This window comes from Podarcis filfolensis (genome assembly GCF_964270895.1).
Source record: "Podarcis filfolensis genome assembly, chromosome: 6".
In the NCBI taxonomy this organism is placed as follows: domain Eukaryota; kingdom Metazoa; phylum Chordata; class Lepidosauria; order Squamata; family Lacertidae; genus Podarcis; species Podarcis filfolensis.
In genome coordinates, this window is record NC_139609.1 from 94,580,094 (window position 1) to 94,594,581 (window position 14,488).

Sequence of the window (14,488 nt, forward strand, 5' to 3'; positions counted from 1 at the left end):
CTTCCCTTCCCCTTTTTATTACCTGCTCTGGGATCCCACAGCTAATTCTCCCCTGGTCTCCTTGCTGGCCCAAATAAGACTAATTTTGCCAACTAGCCCTGGTAATCATCTAATGCTTATTGGGTTTGATTTTCCCCCTAAATTGATTTTTGAATTCTGAATTTATTGTTACTCACGTTTTATACTGTATTTTATGCTGGGGTTTTTTGCATCAATTAAGTGTTTTAAATTTGTTGTTAGCTGCCCTGGGCCTGGTTTTCTGAACCGGGAAGGGCGGGGTATAAATAAAAATTTATTATATTATTTATTAATATAAAGCACTTAGCAACAACGCCCAGAGAAAACAAGCAAATATTGAAAACAAGCGCACGTAACTGAATTATGAGTCTGGAAAGCCTTGCCGATACAAAAGGAAATGTTTTTAGCAGGCATCTGGTGGGGTTTAGCAAGGGGACAGGAGAGGAAGTCTACATAGGAGTATATGAAGCAGCCTTAAAGGTAAAGGTAAAGGTAAAGGGACCCCTGACCATTAGGTCCAGTCGTGGCGGACTCTGGGGTTGCGGCGCTCATCTCGCTTTATTGGCCGAGGAAGCGGGCGTACAGCTTCCGGGTCATGTGGCCAGCATGACTAAGCCGCTTCTGGCGAACCAGAGCAGCGCACGGAAACACCATTTACCTTCCCGCCAGAGCGGTACCTATTTATCTACTTGCACTTTGACGTGCTTTCGAACTGCTAGGTTGGCAGGAGCAGGGACCGAGCAATGGGAGCTATATGAAGCAGCCTTAGACGTAGTGTCCTCCAAACCTTTTGGGCTTGGGGCCAGGGAAGTGTGTAATGGGCACCAAAAACACACACATTTCTCCCACAAAAAAATGCTGGCGATGCTCAGGTTCCCCCTCCAAAACAGGCAGAACACCTACCCTACAAACCAACCAACAAACAAACAAACAAACAGGCAGCCCCAAAACCCCACACAACCCCCCTGAAAGCTAACCACAATCTCACTTTTTAAACCCTTGCTCAATCCCAGGTGTGGGGAACCTTTGGCCCCCTAGATGTTTCTGAACTACAACTCCCATCATCCCTGGCCATTGGTGATGCTTGCTGGGGCAGATGGAAGCTGTAGTTCAGCAACAGGTGGCGGGCCAAAGGTTCCTCACATCTGGTCCACATTCACTGGCAGTGACTGTCCAGGAAACCCATGACTCTACCAGGAAATGTTGGAGATGGAAACTTGGATCTATTGCATGCAGAGTGGCTGCTCTTCCTGTGAGCTATAGCTGCTGCCCATTAGGGTGTGAAGAGGTCTGAAGGCAAGAAGGTCTACACACAGAGAGACAGGCAAAAATGAGAAATTTAAGTCAACACGGATCGAGGGGTGGAGGACACCTACCTGGCTCCATACTGACGCTTTCACTTCCTTCAGTCGGCACCCTGATGTTCAGCACTGACGTTTCAGTCGCTACAGGCTGAGAGTTTTGCGTAACCAGGCAAGTAAATGCAGACTGGTTCCTTTCTTCCGTGGCATTCAGCTTCAGGGAGCTCCTGAGGGTGAATGTCCCATCCCTGTTCTGGACCATGGGCTCAGCCGTTCCTGTTTCACTCAGGCTGCCATTCAGAGTCAAGGCCAAGGTTGTGTCTTCTGGGTAAAACCCTTCCGCGCTGCAGCTGAAGGTCACCGATTCGTTCAGTGGGACGGGGTTGGCTGGGTTGGCTTCCAGCTTCACTCTGGGTGGAACTGTGTGGACAAAGGCAAAAAAATCAGAATGAGGACCTCAATACCCTGGTGGGGAAGTGGTTGCCAGACTCCAGTGTGGGCTAGAATTGCATTCCTGGTAGAGGTGGATATCATCGCACAACACCAGAACTTGGGGACAACCTGTGAAGCAGAATATTGGAAGATTCAGGACACATAAAACAAAGTCCTTCTCCACACAGCTCATAAACTATGGAATTCATATCTGCAAGAGGAACTGATGGTCACCAACTTGGATGGCTTTGAAAGGGAATGAGACAGTATAAGACCACCAACGTAAGACAAGTCACAGTGGCTTTGTTCTCCTCCTCTCTTGGAGGAAGTAGGCCTCTGAATAACCAGCCGCTGGGAATCTCAAGTGGGGAGAGGGCTGTTGTCCTCATGCCCAGCTTGTGGGCTTCCCATTGGGGTACTGGGTTGGCCCCTAAGGAAAGAGAATTCTGGATGAGGTAGGTCTTTGGTCTGATCCAGAAGCCAGGCTCCCCTTATGGCCTGTGTGGTTTTGATTTGCAGTATAAGGGGGAAGGGACAGATGTTCCTCAAAAGCAACCTCCTAACCCCATCAGCTCAAAATTTTGTCCTTTGATCCCATCGGGTTGCATCCAATGTTAGAGTAGACCCACTGAAATTATTGGACATGGGAAAACTTCGGTCCCTTTTATCCATGGGTCTACTCCGAGTACAGGGCTCCTCTCAGATTTCATTATCAATTGTTCTTGGTTGGACGCTGGTGAGTGTGTGGACTGCGGAGACTGGACAAGCATCAAACACACATCTGATCTCCTTCAAAACTGGTGTGTAGCTAGCTGTGTCTTGGCTTCAATCTTAGTAGCAGGAAATGCTTCCCTCCTTTAAATTAATGTACCTAAGGACATGCTACTTATGTACCAGTGGCAATTTTTTTCATGGAGCAATTGAGAGCAAAGAAGCAGTATGGTGGAGGCAGAGGGGGCACCTGCCCTTTCCCACTTGTCCCCCTGCAATGGAGCTTCTCCAGCAAAGGGACCAGCAAGTGCCTGCGTGTAATGTATTTTTTGTTGGTTAGTCATTTAGTAGTGTCCGACTCTTTGTGACCCCATGGACCAGAGCATGCCAGGCCCTCCTGTCTTCCCCTGCCTCCCGCAGTTTGGTCAAACTCATGCTGGTAGCTTCGAGAACACTGTCCAACCATCTCGTCCTCTGTCGTCCCCTTCTCCTTGTGCCCTCCATCTTTCCCAACACCAGGGTCTTTTCCAGGGAGTCTTCTCTTCTCATGAGGTGGCCAAAGTATTGGAGCCTCAGCTTCAGGATCTGTCCTTCCAATGAGCACTCAGGGCTGATTTCCTTCAGAATGGAGAGGTTTGATCTTCTTGCAGCCCATGGGACTCTCTTGAGTCTCCTCCAGCACCAGAATTCAAAAGCATCAATTCTTCGGCGATCAGCCTTCTTTATGGTCTAGCTCTCACTTCCATACATCACTACTGGGAAAACTATAGCTTTAACTATACGGACCTTTGTCGGCAAGGTGATGTCTAGCTTGGCTCAAAGTTGCCACCTCTCCTTTAGAGAAAAGGTTCCTATCTGTATGCTGAAGACATGGAGAAATCCCTTTGGCAACAAAGTCCACCGGGGGTCTCCAAGTCTCCTGGTCAATCAACCCCAAGTCCTTGGTAAGCCAGGCAAACCCATTCATATGTACTAAAACCCTCCAAGTTACACCTGGATACACTATTCTCAACTCTACGAAGAAGGAAAGCAAATCAAGCCACAGGTGAGAAGCTGGATCTTAGCCTTCACGCTGCCTCTTTTTCAAATCTTGCTCAAAGTCTTAGTAGACTCTTAAACACCCTTGTTGGATCAGCCTTTGGAAGCATGGCAATGCATAGTGGAGATTAATTTATTAGTTCAATTGATCTCCTGCCCTTTTCCCCCAAAGACCCCAGAGCGTTAAATCCCTCTCCCAATTTCTTCTCCCTGGCACCCCAGATCTGCAGCCCCTCCCCCATCCTTGCACTTCATAGCAATGAAGCAGGGGGAAGCATTGCTGATCTGCCTTCTGAACACTGCGCACTGTGGCTGGTTCTGGAGAGGGAGAAGCGCATGGTGCAGGGGAGAGGTGCTGCATGGCAGCAGGAGTGCAGGATTGGCTCCACCTACATGAGCACCATGAGCACCTGCCTTGTGCTTTTATATATATATTTTGAAATAATTTTTACTTGATTTTACAAGTCTAAAAATTACAACCATACATATTCACATTTGTAGATTCCTCCAAATCTCTGGACTTCCCACCTTCCCCTCCGTGGGTCCTATTGTTAACCTTTTCAACTGCATATTATTCAAGAATCCACGTTTTACTGTATTTTTCGCTCCATAAGATGCACCTAACTATAAGACGCACCTAGTTTTTAGAGGAGGAAAGGGGGGAAGCCCTGTTTTTTTGGGGATCAGTTCACAGTTGTGCAGCTTCTTTTGCAAAGGGGAAAAGCCCCATTTTGGGGGGATCAGCTCAAAGTTGTTGAGCTTACTTTGCAAAGGGGTAAACCCTGTTTTTATGGGGTTCAACTCACAGTTCTGCAGCTTCTTTAGGAAAGGAAAGGGAAATGTAAAGAAAAAGAAGGTACGTTTTATCACATGTGGTGGGAATGTAAGAAAGTGAAGGGTTTCTGGGAGATGATCTACAATGAAATGAAAAAGATGTTAAAATATACATTTGTAAAGAAACCAGAGATCTTTCTTTTAGGAATTACAGGGAATGAAATAAGAAGAAAAGACTGTAAACTTTTTCAATATGCGGTTACAGCAGCAAGAATTCTACTGGCCCAGAAATGGAAACAAGAGGAAATACCGACGATAGAAGAATGGAGACTGAAGCTGACAGACTATTCAGAACTGGACAGACTAACCGGAAAAATTAGATATCTTCGAGACCAAAAGTTCATCGAGGACTGGGGGAAATTTGTTGAATATCTGAAAAGAATATGTGATGTGCAAACAACGCTGGTGGGGTTTCAAGAAGCACTGTGAAAGTTGAGATATATTGTTAAAAAGAAATAGGAGTGGGAGGGAAGTTTAATGGCAATATAAACAGAGAAATGCGTAACTGAGAGGTAAATATGGATGATTGCCAGAGAAGCTGAAGGAAGTCCAAAAAGAACTAAATTTGTGGAAATTTCGATAAAATTGTATATTTGTGTTGGAAAATTAATAAAAATTATTTATAAAAAAAAGGAAAGGAAAGGGAGCCGTTTCTACAGTTTCCAGACAGATAATCTAATCAGCCAGTCACATGGCTCTGGGGAAACAAACTCCGTCTGCAGTACATTCAGCAATGGAGGTCTGGCCAAGGGGGCGGGGCGGTAAAGGGAGCCAGCGACTGACCACACATTTGCTCCATAAGACGCACAGACATTTCCCCTTACTTTTTAGGAGGAAAAAAGTGCGTCTTATGGAGCGGAAAATACGTTATATTACTCCATTATCTCCATAGTACTTGCTACATTACAAGTGTTATTGCAATTCTGTTAATGTTTTCATCTGCTTACAAGATAAATTATAATTTTTTCCCATTCTTTGTTGAAGTTTTGGTCTTCTTGGTTCCTGAGCTTTCTGGCCAGTTTTGCCATTTTGGCATAATCCAGCAGTTTAGTTTGACATTCTTCTCTGGTAGGGACCTTGTTTTCTCTCCATCTCTGGGTTAGCAACATCCGTGTGGCTGTCGTTGTGATGCCTTGTTCTTTTATAGTGGCCATGGCACCCACCATTCCGGCAACGGTGCCAGAACAGAGTTTCAGTGATTTCTGGCTGGGGAAAAAGCTCTGCTTGTTCCCTACCCCCTCCCTCTCATGAACCAGCAGTGAAGCTCGCTGCTCAGAAGGCAGGTGAGAAACACCATGATACCTCAGCCACCCCATCAAATGCAATGATCCGCCAGACCCCCACCAGTCTCTGTACCTCGTAGGATAGTTGAAAGTTTGAAAAACTCCCGCAGGGGACTCCGCAAGGTCTCATGTTCAATCTGGCAGATGAGCTGGGACTTCACATCGTCTCTTGTGAGTGGCACCTGTGCGGTGCTCAGCACTTGGTAGGAGATGCTGTCTCCTTCTGGCAGAACGGTGGGCTCTGGGGACACGATCCTGGTGTTGTCCTTCAGCCAAGTGACTTTGATGGCTCGGGGGGAGAATCCATCCGACGTGCAGATGAAAGTCGCCGAGGTCCCAGATAACACTCTGCTCGTGGGACCCTCGATAGATGGCTGGGATGGCGTGGCTGCGGGAGGAAGCATCGACACATCACCTGGTGACCCTTGCAGGACAGGACCCATCACCAATCCCAAGGGAAATCCTTTCCTGGGCCAGTGGGCACATTTGGAATTTTAAGAGAGTGCCATGGGTGCCAGTCGCAAGGCGGCTGCCTTGGGGTTTGTGTGTGGCAGAACACAACGCCTGCCACATCTAGAGAGAAGAACACAAAATGGTGTGGACATCCCTCTTCCACCAATGGTAAAAAGGCCCCTTCATCAGCCACCACTGTGCTTGATCCCAGTGAGAAGCTCTTTCCACCTCTCTCTCTTCCCTCAACTGCCCAAATGATTAATCAACCAACTAGGAAATCAGACCAGGCTGGGACAGAGTCAGGCCCACCTATCCCTTGGTCCATACCCCTAGCATCCAATGCACTGTGGCTCTTTGTAAAGGGGTGTATTTAATGAAGGAGTTGCCAAGGCAGTGCAAACAGGAACCGAGCAGGAAGAGCCAAAGGTCTTATTGTGGCCTTTTGAGAGAATACTTATTGCGACCTTTCATGGCGCCATAGGAGGCGTTGGTTGATTCACTGATGCTTCCAGGCGCTGCCTCAATGCAGTGGCAGACGAACCCTCTCCGGCACGCAGGGCGGGACGCCGAGGGGCAGGGCAAACTGCCCAGTGACACACGCGCAGTGACTGTACGGGCTGCTGCTCACACATGCTCACTCCATATGGGCTGTGGGCCTGTACGGTCGCTGTGCGAGAGGCAGCCCGTATGGATGTCACGCGAGAGTGGCAGCCTGTACGGCCGCCATGCAAAAGGCAGCCCGTACGGATGCCCGTATGAATGGCATACGAGAGCGGCAGCCCGTACGGTCACCGTGCGAAAGGCAGCCCATACGGTCGCCGTGCAAGAGGCAGCCCATGTGGACGGCATGCGAGAGTGGCAGTCCATACGGATGCCACGTGAGCGGCACCCATACAGACTGCGTGCGCCCTCGGCCGCTCTACAGCTGGGGGGAGGCAGGGGCCATCTTGTCACCCCCCGGAGTGGCACCCGGGGCGGACCGCCCCCTCCGCCCACTTCGTACGCCCCTGCCTTGATGTCTCCTGTGCCACAAACTCTCCACTCCAGATGAAATAAGTAGATAAAATAAATTCCATTTCTGCAGCCCGGTCCAAGGGCTCAAGAATGAGTCCTGGATAGCTAGGAAATTCCCAGGTGATTAACTGAGTTGTCCCATTCCCTGGCAGATTAAATATTCCCATCCCCCTCACAAGAGGCTCTCCACGTAGCTGACTTGCCAAAGGGGTTAAGTACACATTACAGATAGAGGGACGCGGGTGGCGCTGTGGGTTAAACCACAGAGCCTAGGACTTGCCGATCAGAAGGTGGGCGGTTCGAATCCCCGCGACGGGGTGAGCTCCCGTTGCTCAGTCCCTGCTCCTGCTAACCTAGCAGTTCGAAAGCACGTCAAAGTGCAAGTAGATAAATAGGTACCGCTCTGGCGGGAAGGTAAATGGTGTTTCCGTGCGCTGCTCTGGTTTCGCCAGAAGCGGCTTAGTCATGCTGGGCATATAACCCGGAAGCTGTACGCCAGCTCCCTCGGCCAATAAAGCAAGATGAGCGCCTCAACCCCATTGTCAGCCACGACTGGACCTAATGGTCAGGGGTCCCTTTACCTTTACCTTACACATTACAGATAAATGTTTATAATGACATCTAGGTTTTCAAAATATGAAAAGCAGCTGTAGGAGGAGGGAGAAAGGAGATTTTGAGCAGGATATTGCCCAGCACTGAAGGAGTTATGCATCCTTTCTCCTTCCACTGCTCCACTACTCAAACATGCGACCTATAAAGCTATTTTTCAGTTTTTTTTTAAAAAAGGTCTGAGCCTCATTCGATGCCTTTGCATTTTTATATAACATGGAACTTCTGGGGTGAGGGGGGCAAATTATCCTCCTAGGAAACAAAGAGAAATTGAGGGATACTTACCAATCACGGAAACCTCAGTGCCCACTCCTGATTTCAATTCTATTTCTTGGGATCCTGCCCTATACTTGACACAGTAATAGGTCCCAGCATCCTCAGGTCGGATGTTGCTGATGAGGATGGTGAAGTCTGTTTGTGATCCAGGAACAACCCTGGTCACGCGTGGGGTAGGTGGTCCTCTTTCACTGTAAATGGGCTGCTTTCTGTCCGACCCCTTGTGCCATTTCACGCCTCCTGGTGGACCAGTTCCACTTACTGTACATGTCAGAGTGAGGGTCTCTCCTGCTGACACAGACAGGGGTCCTGGGGGCTGCAGAACTTCCAAATCTTGGCCTTTGGCACCTGCAGCAAAAAATAAATTGTTATAGGTTTCCTCTAAAGAGTAATCACCCTTCTCCTTGTGGCAAATGAATGACTCAGGACTTCAGTGCCTTAAGGATCACCTCTTCTCATACAAACCGACCTGGACCCTGCAGTTGTCATCCAAGGCCCTTCTCTGTGTCCCTCCCTCCCCAAGAGGTTTGGAGGGTGGCAATACGAGAATGGGCCTTTCCTGTGGTGGCTCCCCGTCTGTGGAATGCTCTCCCCAGAGAGGCTCGCCTGGTGCCATCATTGCATGTCATAGATTCACAGATTCATAGAGTTGGAAGGGACCCTGAGGATCATTCAGTCCAATCTCCTGCATTGCAGGAATATGCAGCTGTCCCTTATGGGGATCAAACCTGCAACCTTGGCATTCTCATCACCACACTCTGTGTTTAGGTGCCGGATGAAAACATCCCTCTTTACTGGTCTTTGGCCATTAAACAATCCATGGCCCTTTAAAAGTGGAGGACTGTCATTATGATTTTTTTCAGTGATTGTTTTATTGTTTGTTGTTGTTGTTGTTGTTATGCTATGCAAATTAAATTGTTAACATTGTACACCATCCCGCAATATACAAAATACTACTACAAAATCCCACAAACTCCCTAGACGCAATCAAAAAACAATGGGAGGATGCCATAGGCTATGAGATTAACCCCACTCAATGGAACAAAATGTGGTCTAAACCCCCCTTTAAATCCATATCAACGAAAAGAAAAGATTTCACTCTGAAACTCACCTACAGGTGGTACCTAACACCAAGAAAACTAGCGCTAATACACCCAGGAACCTCACCAAAATGCTGGAGAGGGTGCACCTCCACAGGGACATACCTCCACATGTGGTGGGAGTGCCCCAAAATCCAACTATTCTGGACAGCAACCATACGAGAAATAAGTAAAATAACCAAGCAAGCATTAGAAACCACCCCAGAATTGGCCTTACTAAACATCTTCCAAGACAATAATGCCCACTTACACCACAAAGAACTCATAACCCAGCTACTTTCAGCAGCCAGAAGCATCATAGCCAGACACTGGAGAGACCTGTCAGGAGTAAGCATGGACCAATGGTACCAAATAGTATGGGAAACAGCCTTACTAGAAAAATTAACCAATAAACTAAAACTGACATGGGGACAAATAGAAGATGCCTTCACCCCGGTATGGCTCCCCTTTATCACATACACAGCCCAACAAGATAACGACAAGAATCCGCTGACAGCATACAAATCAAAATGGCTAACCTGATCCAAAACACCCACCCACCCCACTCACACACGAAAACAAAGACCACCACAGCCAACCGCAAATGAACAACCACACTCCAGGCAAACCCCAACCTCTTTCACCACCAAAGGAACACAAGCGAACAGCAAAGAACCTGCACAAGCAACGCTACATATAGTAAATAAAATAGAAACATCGCTACCCACCCCCACCCCCACCCATCTCCCCCCCTCCACCTCTTTCCCCCTTTTCTTCCTAATAACCCATAAAAGCGCATCTCAAGGGCCAGTTGCCCATTTATTGTGCGTTCCATTCCATAGCATGTAGGAAGATAGAGACCTGGGCCTGTCTACCCATGAGGTGAGGGGAAACAGTAGCCTCAGGGAAACAGCCCCCAGTCAGCTAGGAGGGGCTGCTCCACTGCACAAGCTGACTGGGGAGCAGGGGGACATTTCCAGTTTTGCCTGGAGGGGCAAAACATTCTGAGCCAGCCCTGATAGAGACCATGCAGGTCCTCCACCCATCAGTGGAGACAGGAGGTGATTGTGGAGCACAAGACTGACAAGTAAAAGAACAGGTCAACACCACCGATGTGGTTGGATGGATGGCTGTGTTCTAGCCCCATTGTTGGAGGGGAGATGCCTCTGAATACCAGTTGCTGGAAATTATTATTGGGGGAAAGTGCTGCTGCCCTCTGGTCCGGCTTGCAGGCTTCCCATATCAGCGTGCGGTTGGCCGGAGCGAGAATCGGGTGTTGAAATAGATGCGCCCCCCTACGGTCTAATCTAAGGTAAAGGTAAAGGGACCCCTGACCATAAGGTCCAGTCGTGGCTGACTCTGGGGTTGCGGCGCTCATCTCGCTTTATTGGCCGAGGGAGCCAGCGTACAGCTTCCGGGTCATGTGGCCAGCATGACTAAACCGCTTCTGGTGAACCAGAGCAGTGCATGGAAACACCGTTTACCTTCCTGCCAGAGCGGTACCTATTTATCTACTTGCACTTTGACGTGCTTTTGAACTGCTAGGTGGGCAGGAGCAGGGACCGAGTAACGGAAGCTCACCCCGTCGCGGGGATTCGAACCGCCGACCTTCTGGTCGGCAAGCCCTAGGCTCTGTGGTTTAACCCACAGCACCACCTGCGTCCCTTACGGTCTAATCTAGCAGGACTCAATTCTTGTGTTGTTATGTTATGTTCTAACACGGATATTGGTGAATGAAGTTTGCAGAGCGAGCACACAGCTTGGAAGCTGGCTGTATACTGAATTCTTGCTGTTGAGCACTCTTTAGCCCTAACACAATCTCACTGAGACTTTAAGTATGAAATAGAAGAAATACATTGTGGTTATTAATTAAATCTGTGAATCACACTTTTTTTTTTTTTGCCATGGCAACTCAAAAGTGACTTGCAACACATGCTTAGAGGGTAAAGAAATCCTAGTTGTAGCTAAGTTGGAGATGCAAAGAGCCATTTTTGCTCTTTCATCTCCGCAGGAGAGAGTCAGATTCCCAAGGTGGGACCGAGAAGAAGGGAGGAACAGGTAAGGAAGTCAGCAACCCTTAGAGGTATCAATCTGACATCAGAAGGAAGGTCAGCCCAGGTTAGAACAGAAATACAGCCTAGGAAGTTTGGAGTCTGTTCTCTCTACTTTCTCCCCATGCAAACCACACCTGATACAAACTGAGTCACATGCCAAGACTTCCAGCAGATACAGGAACATGAACAACAGGAGTTGCATTTTACTGAATCAGACTTTTGTAGCCATCCACTTCACAATAGCTGATTTCTGATTAGTAGCGACTCATGCAGGTATTTGTTTCCACCTCCTGCTGTACGACTTGATCCTAATTCAAAGTGTAGGGGCCCTTTGCTGGCACTGCACATGGTCTCCTACTGAGCAAATTTACCCCCCTTTCCCCAGAGAGATGGGCTTGTGCGGAAATTGAGCCCAGGACCTCTCACAGCCAAAGTGAGACTCATAACCATGGCACCAACAAGGTGCAATCAGAGCACCAGCAGGTGCGTTTTGAAGGAAGTGAAGCTTCTGGGCCATCTTCAGTGTTGGCCCCACATTGACTGCATGTTAAGTATAATTATTTAGGTAAAGGTAAAGGGACCCCTGACCATTAGGTCCAGTCGTGGCTGACTCTGGGGTTGCAGCGCTCATCTCGCTTTAGTGGCCGAGGGAGCCGGCGTACAGCTTCCAGGTCATGTGGCCAGCAGGACTAAGCCGCTTCTGGCGAACCAGAGCAGCGCACGGAAACGCTGTTTACCTTCCCACCAGAGCGGTACCTATTTATCTACTTGCAATGGAGTGCTTTCGAACTGCTAGGTTAGCAGGAGCAGGGACCGAGTAACGGGAGCTCACCCCGTCGCGGGGATTCGAACCGCCCACCTTCTGATCGGCAAGTCCTAGGCTCTGTGGTTTAACCCACAGCGCCAAATAGCTAAATGTTTATTGCTGGAAAAGGTCCATCTCTGGAGAAATTGCACTGCAGTATTCTAACGGACTCTGAGCTTTAACTGAGTTGATGATTAACTGTTGTTCTCTGCTAGTTAACACTTGGGTGTTTAACTTTAGGTCAGGCCACAAAGGCATTTGGTTGCAAATCTCCATGTTGAAGTGAGTTGCCTTTGAGTCTTTGTTCTCAGACTCTATGGGAATGAGGATGAAGCTCTCCAGGCAAACAGCCTCAGGCAGGATGCAGGTTGTGGGCAGAGACAGACGTCTGCATATAGGTCTGTTTCGAGTATTTCATATTTTCTAAGATGCTGAGCCTGTGCTGGACAGCACAAGATGCCTTATGGAATTATCTGGATGTATGTTTTTGTTTTGAAGAAAGTTATGCAAGTAAACTTTTAATTAAACTTATGGGCCTTGCCAATGCTTTATTTCCAAAAAGGAGTCCGTTTTCATGCGTCGAATCGCTTTAAACTGTGCAATATTAAGATCTGCTATATTGCAATACAGTGGTACCTTCGTGTACGAACTTAATCCATTCTGGAAGTCCGTTCTTAAACCAAAACGTTCTTAAGTCAAGGCATGCTTTCCCATAGCAGCGGGGGACTCAATTTACAAATGGAACACACTCAACAGGAAGTGAAACATGTTCTCATTCCAAGGCAAAGTTCACAAACCGAAACACCTACTTCCGGGTTTGCAGCGTTCTTAGTCCAAGTTGTTCATAAACTAAGCTGTTCTTAAACCAAGGTACCACTGTACTGTAATATGTTGTGAGTAAAGCACACAAACGGCTGAGGCCGGGTGTAGTTAAACCGCCCTTCATCTGAAAATCGCAGGGCGGTTTACAATACAACACAAAATACATGCCAAATAACAAATGAAAACAATACCCCTCCTACAGCTTAAAAGGTCATAGATATTACTATTGCTCATGGTGCAAATGCTAATCTAAATCTGGCGAACGCAGAAGGAAAGCCATTTCGAGTTTGGGTTCCCGTTGCTGATACTTTCCTAAGTGTCAGCAAGGCAGCTCCCTCAGGCTCCTTGCAGAAGTGGCATTTAAATGGATCGTAAAATTGATTCACAGTACCCTCTTTAAAAAAATCTGTCAGATTCCCCCCACTCCCAACCTTGAAATGCAAAAGTCTTTCTCAGACGGCTGAACTCACGCAAGCAGTAGGATAAAAGAACCTACAGAAATTGGCCCGGCATTTGAATGGAAGTTTTACTTTTCCGTAAGTGACATAATATGAATTCAAGTTTCACCTGTCAAAAACGCAGCACAAACTCAAGTAACAGCCTAATTTTGTTGCAGCCTGGGTACTTCTTGAAGGCTGCTGATGCCTGTTACATATTTCCCTTCATTCCCACACACTTATCACCAGTATTTTTTGCTCACTTTACACCAAATATGATAGAAACACACACAAATTACTCCTCGCAACGATACATTTTTGGATGTTGTCTTTTTAAAATGTACATTTGTGGTCCCCCCCCCGGCAGACTTCACGAACCAGGTGCTCTCCAGATGTTGGCCAAAAACATATGGAGGGCACCAGGCTGGCAATGTTTTAACACGTACTCAGATACAGGAGAACACAAATGATTTATGCACTGCTGATACAAGTTATTCTGGGCATATTGTTTGGTACAAAAAAAAATTGCACACCTTAATTGCAGGTAAGTGTACAATTTTACTGTCTAACACCTCAAGCTTCCTGTTTCCTCACTGTGTAATGGATGTTCATTTTTCTCTATTAAGTGGCTTTTTTTGAAACTCATTTTTAAAATAAAAAACAAAAAGGAGTCATGCCAGTTTAGCTAATGTGCCAGATATCATCACCTTTCTGGGAGGGAAGGCAGGGGCTGGCAGAAAAAGAAGAGACAGTTGCCTAGAAAATTGACGCAGATGCCTAGAAATGTGATATTTTGCTGGCTTGGTCCTGAATGCACATCTATACCCTTCTAGGCTGTCGCCTAAATAAAGTTGAAGCTGAAACTTCAGAATTTGGGAACCCACCCCACAAAAAGAAATCTGGTTCCCTTCTGCTTACACATATCTAGAATCCAATTTGATGACATATTTTTTTTGGGGGGGGGGAACGCTAGGCTAGCGGGATGCGAGCTCTCCAGTTTTGTATACACTGAAAGCATAATTGCTTTTACATCCCTTTATATTAAGCTAATTGCTTGTGAGCTAGACAAAAAAAATCTATAAAAATAGTTCACAGCTGTCTCCCTAATATTACCACAAGCTCAGAAACTGGCCAAATCCATAAAGATAAGAAACAGAACTAAGGGATTTTTTTTCTTTTTTTGCAAGCAGTTTTCACAGCCAAGAAAAACATGGAATTTCTTGGGCCAACTCTGCTAATAGGCAGGGTGTAAATGGAAACAAGAGAAGCTGCAGAGAGACTGCTACTACACTTTCCACTTCCAAATCAATTCTACGTAGAGG

At 47.2% G+C, this 14,488-nt stretch overlaps 1 protein-coding gene across 7 annotated transcripts in view; it reads right to left on the reverse strand.

Annotated features, from left to right (window-relative positions):
• Positions 1-14,488, reverse strand: part of LOC310764573 (tyrosine-protein phosphatase non-receptor type substrate 1-like) — a 119,938-nt gene that overhangs the window by 14,535 nt on the left and 90,915 nt on the right. For all 7 annotated transcript variants that reach the window (XM_083618823.1, XM_083618821.1, XM_083618819.1 and 4 more), the window contains exons 3-5: positions 7,979-8,317; positions 5,691-6,005; positions 1,395-1,739 (exon numbers count right to left, since the gene is read on the reverse strand). In XM_083618823.1, coding sequence (XP_083474949.1) covers positions 1,395-1,739; positions 5,691-6,005; positions 7,979-8,317 — 999 coding nt within the window. The remainder of the gene's footprint in view (positions 1-1,394; positions 1,740-5,690; positions 6,006-7,978; positions 8,318-14,488) is intronic.